This window comes from Ovis aries, chromosome 10 (genome assembly GCF_016772045.2).
Source record: "Ovis aries strain OAR_USU_Benz2616 breed Rambouillet chromosome 10, ARS-UI_Ramb_v3.0, whole genome shotgun sequence".
NCBI classification, from domain to species: Eukaryota; Metazoa; Chordata; class Mammalia; order Artiodactyla; family Bovidae; genus Ovis; species Ovis aries.
The window spans coordinates 23014502-23035050 of NC_056063.1; the positions used below are offsets into that span (position 1 = coordinate 23014502).

Here is a 20549-nt window from a genome sequence, read left to right on the forward strand (position 1 = left end):
CCACGAAGACCCAGTGCGGCCACAAACAAACAAATAATAAATCTTTAAAAAAAAACAGCCTGGTGTTTATTAAGCACTCACTGGTACCATATATGACACTTTCATACAACTCACATAGAAATATTAACTATGTAATATCACTCTAATTTAAGGTAATTAATAACATGACATAATAAATAAAATTCATTTTCACTTTATGATGAGTAGACTGCTCACTCAGATATAATGAATAATTATTTATTAGCTGAAGTAAATGATTTTAATTCATCTGAAAATTTCATAATTTAGGATGCAGTAAGGTTCAGTGCAGTTCAGTCGCTCAGTCGTGTCCAACTCTTTGCGACCCCAGGAATCGCAGCACTCCAGGCCTCCCTGTCCATCACCAACTCCCGGAGTTCACTCAGACTCACGTCCATCAAGTCAGTGATGCCATCCAGCCATCTCATCCTCTGTCATCCCCTTCTCCTCCTGCCCCCAATCCCTCCCAGCATCAGAGTCTTTTCCAATGAGCCAACTCTTCGAATGAGGTGGCCAAAGTACTGGAGCTTCAGCTTCAGCATCATTCCTTCCAAAGAAATCCCAGGGCTAATCTTCAGAATGGACTGGTTGGATCTCCTTGCAGTCCAAGGGACTCTCACGAGTCTTCTCCAACACCACAGTTCAAAAGCATCAATTCTTCGGCGCTCAGCCTTCTTCACAGTCCAACTCTCACATCCATACATGACTACTGGGAAAACCATAGCCTTGACTAGACGGACCTCGGTCCCTATTAATCTCCAGTGGAAAAATAGTTATCCAAGAGAGGTGTATTCAACAAGAGACTATTTCTACCGGAAAATCACTCAGAGAAATGGTTTTTTGTTGCTGTTTAAAATGCTAAAATTCATAAAAGAATTTCCCAGAGCAAATATTTCAACATTCTAAGAAGCAGCATTTGTGGAGGTTACGGATTTAGAAATCACACCAATCCAAAGAAAGATGCTGCTCAAGGAATTGTTAATAGTTAAATTTTCTATTTGAACATGGTACACAAATAGCAAGCATATCAACTCTATTCATAAAAAAACTCAGCACAAAGCCAAGCATATAGTAAGCTCTCAATAAATGCTAAATGAAAAGAGTTTACATACTTCTTTCACTTCCTTGAAAATGCTTACGAACTCTTCATTGATGGCTAAACTTCTGCGTTCAATATCACCACGTAAATTTCTTCGAGTCCGCAAACTATTTTCAACAAAAAAGGTTGACAGTGCCTTAAGAGCTTCCAACATCTCCTACATAATTGAAAATAAAAGAACATTATTGGGACCAATTTTCAAATGTTTTTCTAATCTTAAGCAAAAACTTACTGAAATCATTTCCCAAGAATTTATTTCCATTACACAATCCAAAAAATACCGGAAGACCTTCACATTACTGAACAGCAAACTTATTTCTGAAACACAGTAAGGACATATTTACTTGTGCATCATGACACATATACAAGGTTATTCATTGCAGGATTGTTTGAAATTGTTAGAAAGAACCTTAACGTTCACCTAAAAAAGACTGGTTAAAGAGACTTTTATACAGCCACTGAAAAGAATTGGAAATTCTGTATGTACTTACATAGCATGAGCTTCAAGATATAAGTAAGTGAAACAAAAAGTTACAGAAACATCTGTAACACCAGATGTTTAAAAAAAAAAAGGACTATGTACAGTACATGCATATTTACTGGTGCCTGCATAAACCAACTCTGGAAGGCTGTATCTAAAAAATAAGTACTAAGGGTAGCTTCTAGGCTAGGAACTGAGTAACTGGGAGCCGAACTTAGACTTAAGAGAGGAAAGCCTCTCTGAGATGACTTCTGAACCAAAATAATTCAAGCAAGATTTGACAGTGGCCAGTGGCTTAGCCCAAGATGGTTTAAGCAGATAAAAAAGAGATACTCCAAAAAAATTAGAATATATTTTTCAAGATTAAGCCTATAGGATTTGTAATGGATTGGATGTGAGATGTGGGGGAAAAGAAAACAACAGGAATAAAATTTAAAAAAAACCACTTATATGTTTCTTGTATGAAGGGTAAATGGTGATGTCCTTTCCTAACAGGGGAAGAGAACCAGTTTGGAGGAAAATCAAGAATTCTGGCCATGCCGTCTGTGTGATGTGGACCAGGTATCCAACTGGAGGTGTCATGCAGACAACTGGAGCCTGGTAGAGATGTCAGGAACAGGGTTAGAAATTAGAGAATCACCATGCTTTTTACTATTTAAAAAGGTACAAAACTAAAAGAGTTCTTTAACAGAGAGAACATGGGTAGAGGCCAGAGGACCAAGTCCATTGTGTCCAATAACACCCTAAATCCTACAGAAAGAAATTCCTACACCTGAACTAATACATGCTCAAACAGGCTGAACTTTCCATGTTTTGATTACGCTATCATAAAAACACTGGACACATTTGGTTGCTCACCTAAATCTAACACTATACTGCAAGTCAACTATACTTTAATTTTTAAAAATGGCTGGAATGACAAAACTGTAAGGCTACTTAAATTCAATTTAATATTTAAGAGACAGAAAAATATCTTTAGCTATAAATATTTATGGCAAAAAATAGATAAAATAAAGCTGTTTATCTTTTGGAACACAGCCTTGATACATCCTCGAGTCGAGGCTAAATGAGTGGTCAGTAAAAGCTAAAGGAACAAAATCACACAGACTAGGGGGCAAATGACAGCTCGCCAGTTACTAGATATATGTCTTAACCCAGAGACACTCTCTCCATACCTCATTTTTCTCATGAGTAAAAAAGAAATGTTAATTTACCAGAGCAGCTGTATTAAAAGAGAAGATCTATGTCAATAATAGGCACTTTAAACCCTTAATAAACTGTATAAAATGAACACTTACTGAGAATTAGCAAGAAACAACTCCTGCAGCGCTGTGCTGAGCATTTCACCTGGTTTCTCTTATTGAACCCTCGCAACAACCCCGAGAAAGTAACTTGCGGTATTCCCAATTTAGAGATTTAACATCAGCTTAGAGAAGGCACTTACTCAAACCAGAATGCACCAGTTTGCTGGTTATATCTAGTAAGCGGCGGTCCTAAAGACCACCTTTCTTAGTCATCATAGTATAATGTGGACCATCTCCCCTGTTGGCTCAGACGGTAAAGCGTCTGCCTACAATGCGGGAGACCTGGGTTCGATCCCTGGGCGGGAGACCTGGGTTCGATCCCTGGGTCGGGAAGATCCTCTGGAGAAGGAAATGGCAATCCACTCCAGTACTCTTGCCTGGAAAATCCCACGGACAGAGGAGCCTGGTAGGCTACATCTATGGGGTCGCAAAGAGTCGGACACGACTGAGCGACTTCACTTTCTTACTCATCACAGTATAATGTTAATCTTTTACACACAAATTCTTATCGATAGCTTACTGTCAGATGCCTACACATTTACCTATAAAACTCACTTCTTTATATTTTTTTTTTTCTTTATGCCGTTATGGCATGACCAACACCTGTCGGGGTCCGGGAGAACCCCTCTTCCACCGTTTGCTGTCCGGACCCAGAATCTTCGAGGAACCGTTTTAAATAAATAGAGGTACACCCTGGAAACCTCTTCGTTTTTCCAGGGTCTCCTCGGCTTCCCCATTCTCACCTGCCCCACATCGGCAACGTAGCCTGGGGTGACCCCCTCGAGGCGAAGACAAGGGACAAGCGCGAGGGCGCCGGACAGACGATCACCCCCCGACCCCGGCTCCCAGGGATGCGCGACCCTCGGCCCCTCCAGCCCCGCTCACCTTGTCGTTGTCCAGCCGGGTGTCCAAGATCTTACGCAGTTTCCGCGACAGCGGGTTGCTGGTCTGCGCCGAAGTCCCGCCGGTCCCATTATTGAGGCCGTTGGCAGCCCCGGTCGCGGGCACTACGACTACTTCCCCGCTGCCCTCGGCCATAGCGCCTGGCGTCCCGCCTCTGGACAGGCGCCGGCCACCTCAGCGCAGGAAAGGGACGCGCCGGTAGCCGCGTAGCACGCATGCGCGCAAAGGCCGCGCATGCGCCCTCGGACGGCTGTGCCCCGCCCCCTCCTGTTCAGCCTGGCTCCTAGGAAGCCTGTTGGTCGGGGCCGGGGGGGTGGGGCGGGGGTAGAGAAATCGAGGGAGGCGGAGCAAGATTTCAGGCTGGAAGGAGGAGACTCACGTGAGACTGCGTTTGCAAAGTGCACTGGAATTCAAATCAGGTGTAGAGTTGGGGTATTACGATTTATGGGATTAAAGAGATTTCGTAATCCTCAATCTGTGAAAGTCTGAGCTAGACTTACAAACACTGAGACCTGTGCCTGGGCGAATACATTCAGTTAAAGCTAATTCTAGTTAAGTTCACTTAATACTGTGCAGCCGTTTCCCGCTATAAAGGAGATTTAAATGTGGATGCGCAAAGAATTCCTAAATACAGTATGTGAAAAAACCAAGGTGCGTTACAGTGTGTGTAGTGTGATCACCGTGTGTGTGTGTGTGAAATACCGGTACGTGTAAATTTGGGCTTTTTTTTCTTTTTTAGGATGGCATTCCTTTAGCAGACAGATTTGCACTTTTCATTTTGTACCTTTCCAAACAGACTGAAGTTTTCTAATCTCCCTCATGTGTTACTGAATATATTAACTGAGTACATTAAGGTAGGGGGCCCACTTTTCTGTGTTTGTTTGTACTTCTCTGAATTTGCAATTGTAATAAAAGGGAACAAGATAATTTGGAAATTAGAAATACAGTAGGATGAAGACAGGCAAATTACTGTAAAATTTAAGGATGTTTCTGCTGGGAGGGATTGGGGGCAGGAGGAGAAGGGGACGACAGAGGATGAGATGGCTGGATGGCATCACTGACTCGATGGACGCGAGTCTGAGTGAACTCCGAGAGTTGGTGATGGACAGGGAGGCCTGGCGTGCTGCGATTCATTGGGTCGCAAAGAGTTGGACACCACTGAGCAACTGAACTGAACTGAAAGCCATTTATATGCTTTTTAATATTCACCTATTATTCTTTTATAAGGCTAACTATAAATTTTAAGTTAAGGGCTGGAAATCAATACTTTTAAACTGTTCAATATTTTCCAGCAGTTAGAAAGGAATATTCAGATAAGCCTCACCAGAGATGTAGGTTTTATATATGTATTTATTTTAATATGTGTATGTATAATATTTATATATAACAATTTTATTGAAGATAAGGGTTTTATTTTAGTGAAAATGTAAAGGTATTTATTTATACTAAACGCCGTATGATAATAGACACTGAAAGAATTAGAGACAGGCTCTGACTTAAATATTTTAATTTAGTGAGAGAACAAAGACTTATATATAAAAGAGTAAAGCATTTTTATGTAACCACAGAAGAACCATGCTGAAGTGTAAAATGCGGACATTCTTACCTTCCAAGTAGCAGTTGAACGGAGAGCCTTATCAATTTCCCCGTCTCCTCCTTTGGTTTTTTGTTAAAGCTTTCCTGCTCTTTAGTTTCTGAAATAGGTGGAAGTCACACCATATTGTTCACTGTGACTTTATCAAAATATAATATGGCATTTATTAAAGCCATATCCGGTGAATCGTAGAATAAAATAGAATATTCAATCCTCTGCATTCTTCCCTCTGTTAAAAGCAACGAGTGCGTTTTCAGCCGTGTCCGACTCTCTGCAACCTTCTAAGGACTGTAGCCTTCCAGGTTCCTCTTTCCATGGGATTTCCCAACCAAGAATACTAGAGTGGGTTGCCATTTTCTTCTCCAGGGGATCTTCCCGACCTAGGGTTCAAACCCATGTCTGTTGCGGCTCCTGCATTGGCAGGTGGGTCCTTTACCCCTGAGCCACCTGGAAAGTCCATTAAAACCCCCGCAGTTTCTATTACTTAGCATCCAGATGTATTGAGAATCAGGCTCAGTACTAGGTCCTTTTAATGCACTGTTCTTTGTGCCTGTTCTGCAACATCAGAATCGTTACCATGTTATCATGTCATTAGTATTTTATGATGAGTAAATGAGTAAGTAATCCAAGGCTATGCAATCCTTCCCAAGGTTATAAGGCTAACCTCACACCACGTACTTACTTACTAAGTTAGCAATAGTTTTCAAATTCTATTACTGCTTCTTTGGTTTTTGTTTTGAGTTATGTACACCTCTCACTTGGAATGCAGGCAAAAACTTTAGCAGCTAAACGTTTAAGTGTGTTCTGTGTTTGCGTTGTCTGTTCTTACTACTTTTGCACTGACACCAGGATTATTTTTCTAAAGCAAATTCGGCCGTGTCACTTTGTGGCTTTAAAAACCATAGTGGCAATTATTGAATAAAGTAACTTTTTTTTAGTATGGTGTACATAAGTAAGTAAGTAAGTGAAGTCGCTCAGTCGTGTCCGACTCTTTGTGACCCCATGGACTGTAGCCTACCGGGCTTCTCCATCCGTGGGATTCTCCAGGCAAGAATACTGGAGTGGGTTACCATTTCCTTCTTCAGGGGATTTTCCTGACCCAGGGATCGAACTCAGGTCTCCCGCATTGGAGGCAGACGCTTTAACCTCTGAGCCACCAGGGAAGATGGTGTATATACACCTTCATAATGAGATTTCAGAGTATCCCTCTTATTTTATTTCTAGGCACTTGCTTATGGTTACCATGCTCAAACCGCCTGTATTTTCTGGGCCACAAACACATCGCAAATTTCTAAGTCTCCATACCTTGGCACATACAACTCACTCTCCCAGAAATGTCTGCTCCTGTGAAACTTGTGAGATCCTATTTGTCCTTCTGACTCCACTCAAATATCACTTCTTCTGTGTACCTTCCATAGCTCCCCATCTGTCCTTGGGCAGAGTTAATTGATGTGTCATGCAAATTCCATAGCAGATAATATCCCGCATCTCTATAACTTCTGTCATTCAATTATTTTTAAATTTAAGTGTTTATTGTTTCTCCCCTGGACTCTTTAAGTACTTGGATGGGAATCTTTGCCTTCCTAGTCTTCTTCATAGTATCTTATACAGTATATGTGCTTATTAGAGGCTTATTGAGTGAAAAGTATTAAAATAAAGTTTTATGGTTTTATAAGTGATAGAATTCTTTTTTTTTTATTGAAATCCCAGGTGGTGCTGGTATAAAGAACCCACCTGCCAAAGCAGGAGACATAGAACCAAGCATTCAGTCCCGGATTGGGAAGATCCCCTGGAGGAGGACGTGGCTACTTCAGTATTCTTACCTGGAGAATCCCATGGACAGAGGAGCCTGGAGGGCTACAGTGCATGGGGTTGCAAAGAGTCAGACATGACTGAAGAACACAGCATGGGTGCACAGAGTTGATTTACAATGTTGGGTTAGTTTCTGCTGTACAGCAGAGTATGTGTGTGTGTATGTGTGTGTGTATGTAATATAAATTTTTTTCACATTCTTTTCCATTATAGGTTATTGCAAAATATTGAATATAGTTCCTTGTGTTATACAATGGTGGTATAATCGTTAAGTCATATCCAGCTCTTGCAACCCCATGAACTGTAGCCCACCAGACTCTCTGACCATGAGATTTACCAAGCAAGAATACTGAAGTGGGTTGCCATTTCCTTCTCTGGGGTGCTATACAGTAGGACCTTGTTGTTTATCTATTTTGCATATAGCAGTATGCACCTGTTAGTCCCAAGATACTAATTTATTCTTCCCCCTTTCCCCTTTGATAACATGGATTTTATCATGTTTTCTATGTCTGCAAGTCTGTTTCTGTTTTATAAATAAGTTAGTTTGTATCCTTTCTTAGTCTCCATATATGAGTGATATTATATGATATTTGTCTTTCTCTGGCCGATCTGCTTCACTTAGTATGATCTTCTCTAGGTCCATCCATGTTGCTGCAAATGGCATTATTTCAATGTCTCGAATGGCTGAGTAATAGTCCATTGTATAAATAGAGCACGTCTTTCTCCATTCATCTGTTGATGGACATTTAGGTTGCTTCTATGTTTTGTCTATTGCACATAGTGCTGCTGTGAATGTTGGAATACATGCATCTTTTCAAATTAGAGTTTTCGTCTTTTCTAGATATATGTCCAGGAGTGGGATTGTTGGATCATACAAAAATAAACTCACAATGACTGAAAATATAAGACATGAAACTGTAAAACTTGTAGAAGAGAATATAGGCAAAAATGCTCTGACATAAATCATAGCAATGTTTTCTTAGATTAGTCTCCCAAGACAAAAGAAATAAAAGCAAAAATAAACAAATGAGGCTTAATCAAATTTATAAACTCTGGCACAGCAAAGGTAACCATGAACAAAATGAAAAGACAACATACCGAATGGGAGAAAATATTTGCAAACGGTGCAGGCTACAAGGGCTTAATACCCAAAGTATACCAACAACTCATACAGCCTAGTATAAAAAATGTAAACATGAACACCCCAAGCAGAAAATGGGCAGAAGACCTAAAGAGACGTTTTTCCAAAGAAGACATACAGATGGGGCAACGGGCACTTGAAAAGGTGATCGGCCCTAATTATTTAAAAAATGTAAATCAAAACTACCAGGAGGTATTACCTCACAGAGGTCAGAATGGCCATCTCTGAAAATTCTACAGGCATTAAAGTCTGGAGAGGGTGTGGAGAAAAGCGAACCTTCAGACATTACCAGTGGGACCACACGGGCGTTACTGCTGAAGCCTGGATTGACAGGTCACTTTACCAACTGACGCTCGACTGCAGGCTGCCTCCACAGCACAGCTGTGTCTCTCGAGACTGTTGTCTAAACTGCTGTCACCTCCTGAAGAGTTCTCCCTGCGTATACTTTTTGCGTCACTTTCTCTTGATTCCCTGAAGTGCCAGTTTCTTTGTATCCACAGATGGTGTTTCTACATGTACGTGTCCAGTTAATTGAACCTAAAATACATGTCCACGCTCTAGTTTCCAGGAAAGCTGAGAAATGGAGTACAAATTTTAGCTTTCATTTGTAGTTATTTCAATTTCTCTGCAAAAGTCCTTGTAATGTGCTGTCTCTCCTGTGTATTTCTCTCAAGGACTTTGAAGCATCGATCCCACATTTCTTATCTGTCTGCAATTAACAGCTCCCTGTGCCTTTTCTTTGGACCTTCTGTTCTTTGCTTTACTACCTAGAACTCAGTTTTTAGGCATTGAGAGTCCTCACATGGAAATAACTCCTCTTATCTCTCTTTCCTCTGAAACCTCGTGAATTTTAAAGCTGCTTCTAATTCTTCATTTTTTTTTCATTTCAGACATATTTTCTGCCATCTTTCACTTCATCCTTCATTTTCTCATCCTTCACTTTGTCCTTAAAACTCTCCAATTTTAAGGTTCCATGACTGAAACCTTAGCAATCATGAATCTTTTTAGCAGTAAAATGATTTCATATCTTCTTCAAATGAAATCTGCAGAGGAAATAACAGTGTGGCTGCTCTGACGGAAGCCCGGATAGAAAGTGAAGTCACTCAGCTGTGTCCGACTCTACATGACCCCATGGACTGTAGCGCGCCAAGCTCCTCTGTCCTTGGAATTCTCTAGGCAAGAATACTGGAGGGGTTGCCATTCCCTTCTCTAGTTTCTTTGCTAGGTACACTTCTGTGTGTGTGTATGTCATCTGTGTTGGAGAAGGCAATGGCAACTCACTCCAGTACTCTGGCCTGGAAAATCCCATGGGCGGAGGAGCCTGGTGGGCTGCCATCTATGGGATCGCACAGAGTCGGACACGACTGAAGCGACTTAGCAGCAGCAGCAGCAGCAGCAGCATGTCATCTGTGTAGCCTCCCTTGGCAGCCTGTACCAGTAGGAATTTGGGTTTGCAAAGTAACAGATAATAATTTACTGGAAGGGTGGGAAAGAGAAAGTGAAAGTCGCTCAGTGGTGTCCAGCACTTTGCAACCCCTTGGACTATACAGTCCATGGAATTATCCAGGCCAGAATACTGGAGTGGGTAGCCGGTCCCTTCTCCAGGGGATCTCTTCCAACCCAGGGATTGGACCCAGGTCTCCCACACTGCAGGCAGATTCTTTACCAGCTGAGCTACCACGGAAGCCCCGAAGGGTGGGAAGGCAGCTCAGAGGACTGATGGAAAGACTGAAGACCCAGCTGGGAACCAACAGCAACTCGGGATCCCAGTAGCTGGAAACGCTGACCTGTTTGTACAGCACTGCCACTAATCCTTTTTTCTGCTTTTGCTCAACATTCAAAGTCCTGAAGCAAGTCCACTTTGACCATATGCCCATCCATTGGTCAGGACACCATGATTTATGATTCTGATGTGTTACTGATCCAGATGTGGTCTGCTTGACCAAAGAGCAGCAAAGCCAATTTACCGACCCCAGGTTGCAGTGAAAAAAAGTGCAGCATTTACTGCAAGGGGCCGAATGTGGGATGAAGCATGGAAAACATGCAGTGCATGCTCAAAAGACCCGAACTCCCCCATGGTTTTCAAGGAAGGGTTTTTAAAGACTGAGGGAGAGAGTCCCAGGACGTGTGTTCAGCTTGTGCAGAATTCTCTGATTGGTTGATGGTGAGGTAACAGAGTGATGTTTCAGGAAACTTAGTCATCAACCTTCCAACTGGTCTGGGGGCTATGTGCTGGTGGTCAGCACGCAATTAACATCTTCCACCTTGTGGGGTGTTAGTATTATCTGTAAAACAACTCAAGGATATGGCTCAGGATACTATCTACAGCCCTTGAGAAAGAACTGAAGGTTCTTGACTGTTTATGGCTAGACTGTTACGATTTTGTCTTGTTTAACTGTTTTCCTTGGTTTTTGCCTTTTTTTTTTTTTTCACTTCTCTGATTAAATTTTCTCTTTGCAACTCTGGGAAGGCCTAGGAAGCTAAAGCTTTTTACAAAGAGGCAGGGGACTTGAGGGTGTCTGTCTCTGGGAAAATCCAACAGGATCTTGCTGGGTTTCAAACCCAGGAGCACACAGTATTGGAGAGGTAATTCTGGTCAATACAATAACTATAATAAATTTGTGGTCTGTGGGATACATTAGGAAATAGTCTATATTAAAAAGGTGCAAATTTCAACAAGATAGTAAAAAGTTTAATTACAGCCCCAGCACATGGGATAGAAGGGGCTGTCATGCAAATTTTAATTAGCTTTGAGCAGACAGATTAGTTGTGACTCAGTGAGGTGGGTATGAGATGTTGTACACCCAAATGAGACAATTAAATTATATTTATGATGGGGTTATAATACAAATTCTGTCAGAAATTATAGTAAAAATAAAATGGCTAATAAGTAGCCAGATGAAACTTTCTGAACAGGATTGGCATATTAACAGGCAGCTTAGGTAGAATTATTCTGGAAATTGCCACTAGGTTCCAGGTGTCTGTCTAGAATCTCTAACCACAGCCTGAAATTCTTTGAGTCAAGAGATGATAAATGACTTAGCAACTGTGTGAAGATATAAAAATATAGAAAAATAATGATGAAATCAAATCCTTGGAATCATTATTTTTTGTACCAATTTGGGATGTTCAGGGCAAATCTAGGTGACCCCAACTGCAGAGAATAAATGAAAAAGAAAATAGAAAATTTGAACAGTGTATAATCATCTGAAAAATACAGGCTATCTTGTTTTTAAATCTGACATCTTAAACTTGTGATCTCAACCTGAAGATTGTGTGTGTGTGATTTTAATTTTAAAAGGTATAATAGTATTTTAAAAGTTTTAACAGCATTTGCAAGTTTAAATAAATCCAAAGCATCAGATCTTTAATATTAGGCTTTTAAGTATCATTTAAGTACTTAAGAATATTTTGTATTTTAGATTTATACTTCTACCTGCTTGTCTATTTGAAGTACACTAGAAAAATAGATATATAAACCATTTTAAGTTGAAAAGTTTTAGATAATTAAGTCAATCACAAAATTTAATTATATTTAGGAGAATATAACTAGCATGACTTTAATACAAAATATTTGAAATAATACATGAATAAAACTTATGAGTTGTACTTAAATGCTTGGGGAAATTAAATATCCTAAATTTAAAGTTGACTATTAATTAACAACCACTAGATTTGTAAGTTCTGTTCAGTTCAGTCGCTCAGTCGTGTCCGGCTCTCTGCGACCCCATGAACTGCAGTATGCCAGGTCTCCCTGTCCATCACCAACTCCCGAAGTTTACTCAAACTCATGTCCATTGAGTCGGTGATACCATCCAACCATCTCATCCTCTGTCATCCCCTTCTTCTCCCACCTTCAGTCTTTCCCAGCATCAGGGTCTTTTCCAGTGAGTCAGTTCTTTGCATCAGCATGCCAAAGTAGTGGAGTTTCCAGCTTCAACATCAGTCCTTCCAATGACTGTTCAGAACTGCTTTCCTTTAAGATTGACTGGTTGGATCTCCTTGTGGTCCAAGGGACTCTCAAGAGTCTTCCCCAACACCACAGTTCAAAAGTATCAATTCTTCGGTGCTCAGCTTTCTTTATAGTTCAACTCTCACATCCATACATGACTACTGGAAAAACCATAGCTTTGACTAGATGGACCTTTGTTGGCCAAGTAATGTCTCTGCTTTTTAATATGCTGTCTAGGTTGGTCATAAATTTTCTTCCAAAGAGCAAGCATCTTTTAATTTCATGGCTGCAGTGATTTTGGAGCCCAAAAAAAATGAAGTCTGCCACTGTTTCCACTGTTCCCCATCTATTTGCCATGAAGTGATGGGACCAGATGCCATGGTCTTCGTTTTCTGAATGTTGAGCTTTAAGCCAACTTTTTCACTCTCCTCTTTCACTTTCATCAAGAGGCTCTTTAGTTCTTCTTAGCTTTCTGTCATAAGGGTGGTGTCATCTGCATATCTGAGGTTATTGATATTTCTCCCGGCAATCTTGGTTCCAGCTTGTGCTTTATCTAGCCCAGCGTTTCTCACTATGTACTCTGCATATAAGTTAAATAAGCAGGATGGCAATATACAGCCTTGACGTACTCCATTTCCTATTTGGAACCAGTCTGTTGTTCCATGTCCAGTTCTAACTGTTGCTTCCTGACCTGCATATAGGTTTCTCAAGAGGCAGGTCAGGTGGTCTGGTATTCCCATGTCTTGAAGAATTTTCCACAGTTTATTGTGATCCACACAGTCAAAGACTTTAGCATAGTAGATTTACTTAATATTTAAGTTGTATCTTCTAATCAAAATTGTAATGTATACACTACTGGTGAAAATGAATGCACATGTAAGAATTCCTTTCTACACATAAAAGCCATCTATACATTTGTAAAGAACCCTCAGTTATCAAATGATAATTCTCCAAAAAGCTACTGATACATTGAAACCACTGGTAAAGTGGTTGGTGCCCTGGTTTTGAAGTCAGAAAGCCTGATTTAAATCTCAACTCTACCACCATAAGACCCTGGACAACTCACATTTTGCCTTCAGTTCTTGGTCTCCTCATCTGCAAAATGCTGTAACACTAGCTGAGTTATTGAATAATGAGGACTAGATGAAATAAGGTGGATGCAAGATGTACTAAGTAATCAATCCATAACACATATTTGTCACATTTACCCAGGCTACTTCCCGCACCATCAGTGGAACTATACAGTAATCCTCCGTTCCTGCCAAGTCTCATGTAACAGTTCTACATTCTCAGATAAATAAAACATACATATTTTTTCACACATTTCCTATCCCCTTTCAGCTTCAAGTTTCATCTAGCACACACATGTACGCATACATCAACTCTTTGTGACCCCTTGGACTGTAGCCCACCATGCTCTTCTGTCCATGGGATTCTCCAGGCAAGAATACTGGAGTGGGTTGCCATTTCCTCCTCCAGAGGATCTTCCTGACCCAGGGATGGAACCTGTGTCTCCTGCATTGGCAGGCACATGCTTTACCACTGAGCCACCTAGAAGTTCCACGTGGTTTAAATACCACGTGTAAGGTGTAAACAACTGTGTACTTTCCAGAGCTCTGGCCCTTCCCTCTTTCCTTGTATGGGTGCATATAATCTCCAGAAACAAGCCTCCAATTGTGTCTTTTTCATTCTTGAGGTCCCCATCGACAAGGTTGCCCACTGGTCTCTCTTATTTAACACATGCCACATTTACTCCCCAGATAGTAATGTCTCTAATTTAAATAGCCACAGTTAATGTTTTCATTGCTCAGTTTCTACACTGCAGCTGTAACGTGAATGATCTATTTCCACTTCTTTTTTATTTAGCCTCCAGTTGTCACTGTTCTGCATGGATCTGGCAGCTTTTGGCTCTTAATTGATTGCTATTGATTTTGTTTTCAGAATAGTTGAGACCGTGGCCTCTTAGCAGAACTAAGCAGCCCTCCTGTCACAAGGAATTTGATGCCTGTTGAACTCTCTTCCTGCTTCAGTTTCCCCCTACACTATGCTTTGCCTTGGCCATCATATTCCTCCTCCTGGAACTCAATTTTCTTTCTTCTTCCCTTCAAGCACTGTTTTTAGACTCTCAGAAGACATCTTTTCCAAAACTGTCCTGAGACAGGCCAGCTGTCCCTTCCCTGTGCTCCCAAATCACTCTCCAGGTGGTTCTCTCGTGGCCCCTCTCACACCCCAAGTCATCATTGACATGTTTTTATAATTCCCGCTAACCTGCGAGCTTCCTAAACCTAGAGACCATCTCATTCAGCTCTGACTACTTGATATGTCATGCAGTTTCTGAAATGTGGTTGGAATTTTTAAGTATTTGTTGAATAAATGGAAAAATTTTATGAGTAAAGGAATAGACTGATTTATTTGAATTAACGATGACCCAAATGACAGAAAATATATTCTATTCCAAGCCAAACTGAAAACACGGCATGTCTGTTATTAGTAATGTCTTCACCGTTCATTCATTTGCCCAGAAGAGAAAGTCATGGTTACCGCTGCTTTTTCTCCTCTACTCCCCGTATTTCGCCTGGTTATGAATCATGTACTGAAGTCCTGTCATTCCTGCCTTCACTGAAACCCCGTATCTACCGCTTCCATCTTCCCCTTCTTAGTCCCAACCCTTATTCCCTTATTCAATACATGAATTATCTCAACAATTTATTAGCCCTCCTTTCCCTTCTTTCTCTTTTACAGTTCATTATAAAAGAGTCTATTATAGTCCATAAAATAGTCTCTTAGGGTATCTTGGCACCAGATTTTTTTCTTAAATATAGCTCTTGATATATCTTGAAGTATCGATATATAACTTCCTGGCCCCAAACCTTTGCTACATCTTTATTCCAAAATGTGAAACTTCAAAATTATTACTTTCTCACAGCTAAAACATTTTGAGAGTATGAGGAGTACAGATGTACACATATTTATAGTTATATATTTAAGTTACGACTGTAATAATATTAGTGATATGAACAGGCATATGCTTCATTCTTAAATAGGCACAAAAGGTGAAATGTTGAGATAAAGAGAAAATTAAGTACTTTGAATAATTTTTATTAATATTAAAGAACTTTTAAAATCTACATTTTTATTATTCATAGATCATACAAGATGACCTACAAAGGCAGAAAATTTAGAGGTATTTTATCTGCTTAGTTGTTTTGTATTGAAAGGTTCTATATGTATTCATATTTATGTATACATATATTTACTTAATATTTTGGTAGCTTCCCTGGTGGCTCAGATGGTAAAGAATTCACCTGTAATACAAGAGACTTGGGTTCAGTCCCTGGATTAGGAAGATCCCCTGGAGAAGGGAATGGCAACCCACTCCAATATTCTTGCTGAGAGAATTCTATGGACAGAGGAGCCTGGCAGGCTACAGTCCATAGGGTGGCAAAGAGTTACACACGACTGAGCTACTAAGACTTTCACTTTTCATATTTTTAAAAACTGTGGTTAATACTTTATGATACAACAACCAAAGTTGCTGCTCTCTTTCTAAGTTTAGTTTGTTTTAATACCTCATTCAAGGGCTATCATGCCAAAAAACTCAAGATGTCGCAAAGACACAATACTGTTATGCCATTGATGAGAAGGTTCACCATAAATAGTGCTGGACCTATATTTCAAATGTCACATCTTCAGATACTATTTATCAGGTCGCATCAGATGATCCCGGTTTTGGTTCTGTAAGGTGGCCGATGAACATCTTATACTTGGAGGATAAGGAATATCAGCTCTGCACCTTTCAACCTGTCTGTGATTGTATTATTAGTATTTTCAATCTGTGAGTTCTCTGAAGGCATCTTTTTAAGCTATTTGCCATTTTGTGATGATGTTTACTTAAAGTTAGATGATATAATCTATAAATCCACCTACCTGGGCTGCCACATTTGCAAACCTACTGGAAGGTAGCCATTTGCTAAGAAAGCCTTCTTCAGCGATCAATGCAAAGAAATAGAGGAAAACAACAGAATGGGAAAGACTAGAGATCTCTTCAAGAAAATTAGAGATACCAAGGGAACATTTCATGCAAAAATGGGCTCAATAAAGGACAGAAATGGTATGGACCTAACAGAAGCAGAAGAGATTAAGAAGAGGTGGCAAGAATACATGGAAGAACTGTACAAAAAAGATCTTCACGACCCAGATAATCACTATGGTGTGATCACTCACCTAGAGCCAGACATCCTGGAATGTGAAGTCAAGTGGGCCTTAGAAAGCATCACTACAAACAAAGCTAGTGGAGGTGATGGAATTCCAGTTGAGCTATTTCAAATCCTGAAAGATGATGCTGTGAAAGTGCTGCACTCAATATTCCAGCAAATTTGGAAAACTCAGCAGTGGCCACAGGACTGGAAAAGGTCAGTTTTCATTCCAATTCCAAAGAAAGGCAATGCCAAAGAATGCTCAAACTATCGCACAATTGCACGCATCTCACATGCTAGTAAAGTAATGCTCAAAATTCTCCAAGCCAGGCTTCAGCAATACGTGAACCATGAACTTCCTGATGTTCAAGCTCATTTTAGAAAAGGCAGAGGAACCAGAGATCAAATTGCCAACATCCGCTGGATCATGGAAAAAGCAAGAGAGTTCCAGAAAAACATCTATTTCTGCTTTATTGACTATGCCAAAGCCTTTGACTGTGTGGATCACAATAAACTGTGGAAAATTCTGAAAGAAATGGGAATACCAGACCACCTAACCTGCCTCTTGAGAAACCTATATGCAGGTCAGGAAGCAACAGTGAGAACTGGACATGGAACAACAGACTGGTTCCAAATAGGAAAAGGAGTACGTCAAGGCTGTATATTGTCACCCTGCTTACTTAACTTCTATGCAGAGTACATCATGAGAAACGCTGGACTGGAAGAAACACAAGCTGGAATCCAGATTGCCGGGAGAAATATCAATAACCTCAGATATGCAGATGACACCACCCTTATGGCAGAAAGTGAAGAGGAACTAAAAGCCTCTTGATGAAAGTGAAAGAGGAGAGTGAAGGAGTTGGCTTAAAGCTCAACATTCAGAAAACGAAGATCATGGCATCCAGTCCCATCACTTCATGGGAAATAGATGGGGAAACAGTGGAAACAGTATCAGACTTTATTTTGGGGGGCTCCAAAATCACTGCAGATGGTGAATGCAGCCATGAAATTAAAAGACACTTACTCCTTGGAAGAAAAGTTATGACCAACCTAGATAGCATATTCAAAAGCAGAGACATCACTTTGCTGACTAAGGTCCATCTAGTCAAGGGTATGGTTTTTCCAGTAGTCATGTGGATGTGAGAGTTGGACTGTGAAGAAGGCTGAGCGCCGAAGAATTGATGCTTTTGAAGTGTGGTGTTGGAGAAGACTCGAGAGTCCCTTGGACTGCAAGCAGATCCAACCAGTCCATTCTGAGGGAGATCAGCCCTGGGATTTCTTTGGAAGGAATGATGCTAAGCTGAAACTCCAGTACTTTGGCCACCTCATGCAAAGAGTTAACTCATTGAGAGGGAGAGGGTGGGATGATTTGGGAGAATGACATTCTAACATGTATAATATCATGTGAATTGAATCACCAGTCTATGTCTGACGCAGGATGCAGCATGCTTGGGGCTGGTGCATGGGGATGACCCAGAACGATGTTATGGGGAGGGAGGTGGGAGGAGGGTTCATGTTTGGGAATGCATGTAAGAATTAAAGATTTTAAAATTTTAAAAATAAAAAACTAAAAAAATAAATAAATAAATAAAATAAAAAGCAACTGGGGAATATCCTATCTATCTTCGGCCTTTGTCAGCATGTTTTTGTTAGATATTTCTTTATGCATATCCAGTTAGGAATGATAAAAAAAAAAAAAGGAAAAGACTCTGATAGTGGGAGAGATTGGGGGCAGGAGGAGAAGGGGACAACCAAGGATGAGATGGCTGGATGGCGTCACCGACTCGATGGACATGAGTTTGAGTGGACTCCGGGAGTTGGTGATGGACAGGGAGGCCTGGCGTGCTGCGATTCATGGGGTCGCAAAGAGTTGAACACGACTGAGCGACTGAACTGAAACGCTGAAAAATCGCAACGGAAACATGGCACACTCCCAATCCTGGCATTCGGGAGCATGCAGCCTTCATTCAGGACGCTTCCTGGAATACACAGGACGTGAGACCTATAGCCTTGCCATATGGACAGTTAGAGAAGCAGGCTCAATCTATAGAAAGTTCAGTTCAGTTCAGTAGCTCAGTTGTTTCCAACTCTTTGTGACCCCATAGACTGCAGCATGCCAGGCCTCGCTGTCCATGACCAACTCCTGGACTCAAACTCATGTCCATAGAGTCGGTGATGCCATCCAACCATCTCATCCTCTGTCATCCCCTTGTCCTCCTGCCTTCAATCTTTCCCAGCATCAGGGTCTTTCCAGATGAGTCAGTTCTTCCCATCAGGTGGCCAAAATATTGGAGTTTCAGCTTCAGCATCAGTCCTTCCAATGAATATTCAGGAGTGATTTCCTTTAGGATGGACTGGTTGGATCTCCTTGTGGTCCAAGGGACTCTTAAGAGTCTTCCCCAACACCGCAGTTCAGAAGTATCAATTCTTCAGCTTTCTTTATAGTCCAGGTCTCACATCCATGCATGACTGCTGGAAAAACCATAGCTTTGACCAAATGGACCTTTGTTGGCCAAGTAATGTCTCTGCTTTTTAATATGCTGTCTAGGTTGGTCATAACTTTTCTTCCAAGGAGTAAGCGTCTTTTAATTTCATGGCTGTAGTTATCATCTGCAGTGATTTTGGACCCCCCCAAAATAAAATCTGTCACTGTTTCCACTGTTTCCCCATCTATTTGCCATGAAGTGATGGGACCAGATGCCATGATCTTAGTTTTCTGAATATTGAGTTTTAAGCCAACTTTTTCATTCTCCTCTTTCACTTTCATCAAAAGGCTCTTTAGTTCTTCTTAGCTTTCTGCCATAAGGGTGGTGTCATCTGCATATCTGAGGTTATTGATATTTCTCCTGGCAGTCTTGTTTCCAGCTTGTGCTTCATCCAGCCCTGTGTTTCTCATGATGTTCTCTGCATAGAAGTTAAATAAACAGGATGACAATATACAGCCTTGATGTACTCCTTTTCCTATTTGGAACCAGTCTGTTGTTACATGTCCAGTTCTAACTGTTGCTTCCTGACCTGCATATAGGTTTCTCAAGAGGCAGGTTAGGTGGTCTGGTATTCCCATCTCTTTCAGAATTTTCCACAGTTTATTGTGATCCACACAGTCAAAGGCTTTGGCATAATCAATAAAGCAGAAGTAGATGTTCTGGAACTCTATTGCTTTTTTGATAATCCAACAGATGTTGGCAATTTGATCTCTGATTCCTCTACCTTGTCTAAATCCAGCTTGAACATCTGAAGTTCATGGTTTATGTACTGCTGAAGCATGGCTTGGAGAATTTTGAGCATTACTTTTTGTGAGATGAGTGTAATTATGCGGTAGTTTGAGCATTCTTTGGCATTGCCTTTCTTTGGGATTGGAATGAAAACTGACCTTTTCCAGTCCTGTGGTCACTGCTGAGTTTTCCAAATTTGCTGGCATTTTGAGTGCAGCACTTTCACAGTATCATCTTTTAGGATTTTAAATAGCTCAACTGGAATTCCACCACCTCTACTAGCTTTGTTTGCAGTGATGCTTCCAAAGGCCCACTTGACTTCACATTCCAGGATGTCTGGCTCTAGGTGAGTGATCATACCATCATGATTATCTGGGTTGTGCAGATCTTTTTTTGTATTGTTCTGTGTATTCTTGCCACCTCTTCTTAATATCTTCTACTTCTCTTAGGTCCATAACAGTTCTGTCCTTTATTGAGCCCATCTTTGCCTGAAAAGTTCCCTTGGTATCTCTAATTTTCTTGAAGAGATCTCTAGTCTTTCCCATTCCATTGTTTTCCTCTATTTCTTTGCATTGATCCCTGAGGAAGGCTTTCTTATCTCTCCTTGCTATTCTTTGGAACTCTGCATTCAGATGGACCAAAGTCATCATTATATGTTATTCTCATTGCTTCCCTGTACTTTGCTGCAGTGCAAGCATTTCATCCCTTGTTTCTCTTCACATCCAGTGCTTTTCATTCCCACTATGCGCATACTGTCTCTTCTGCCTTCAATGCTCCCCCACTTTTCCTCTGTGTCCCCTCTACCTTCTAGGTTTCTAGAATACCTTCTAGAAT

General features: G+C 40.8%; 1 protein-coding gene and 1 long non-coding RNA gene across 2 annotated transcripts in view; one reads left to right on the top strand and one right to left on the bottom strand.

Annotated features, from left to right (window-relative positions):
• COG6 (component of oligomeric golgi complex 6) overlaps nucleotides 1-3961 on the bottom strand; it is a 60895-nt gene extending 56934 nt beyond the window's left edge. Inside the window, exons 1-2 of the mRNA XM_004012096.6 lie at nucleotides 3788-3961; nucleotides 1131-1274 (exon numbers count right to left, since the gene is read on the bottom strand). Of these exons, the coding sequence (XP_004012145.3) occupies nucleotides 1131-1274; nucleotides 3788-3940 (297 nt within the window). The 5' untranslated portion in view covers nucleotides 3941-3961. The remainder of the gene's footprint in view (nucleotides 1-1130; nucleotides 1275-3787) is intronic.
• Nucleotides 3962-4140: 179 nt separating this feature from the next.
• Nucleotides 4141-10812, top strand: LOC132657293 (uncharacterized). The gene is made up of 2 exons (XR_009595217.1): nucleotides 4141-4456; nucleotides 7110-10812. It is a non-coding gene; the product is annotated as an uncharacterized LOC132657293 (long non-coding RNA).
• Nucleotides 10813-20549: the final 9737 nt, after the last annotated feature.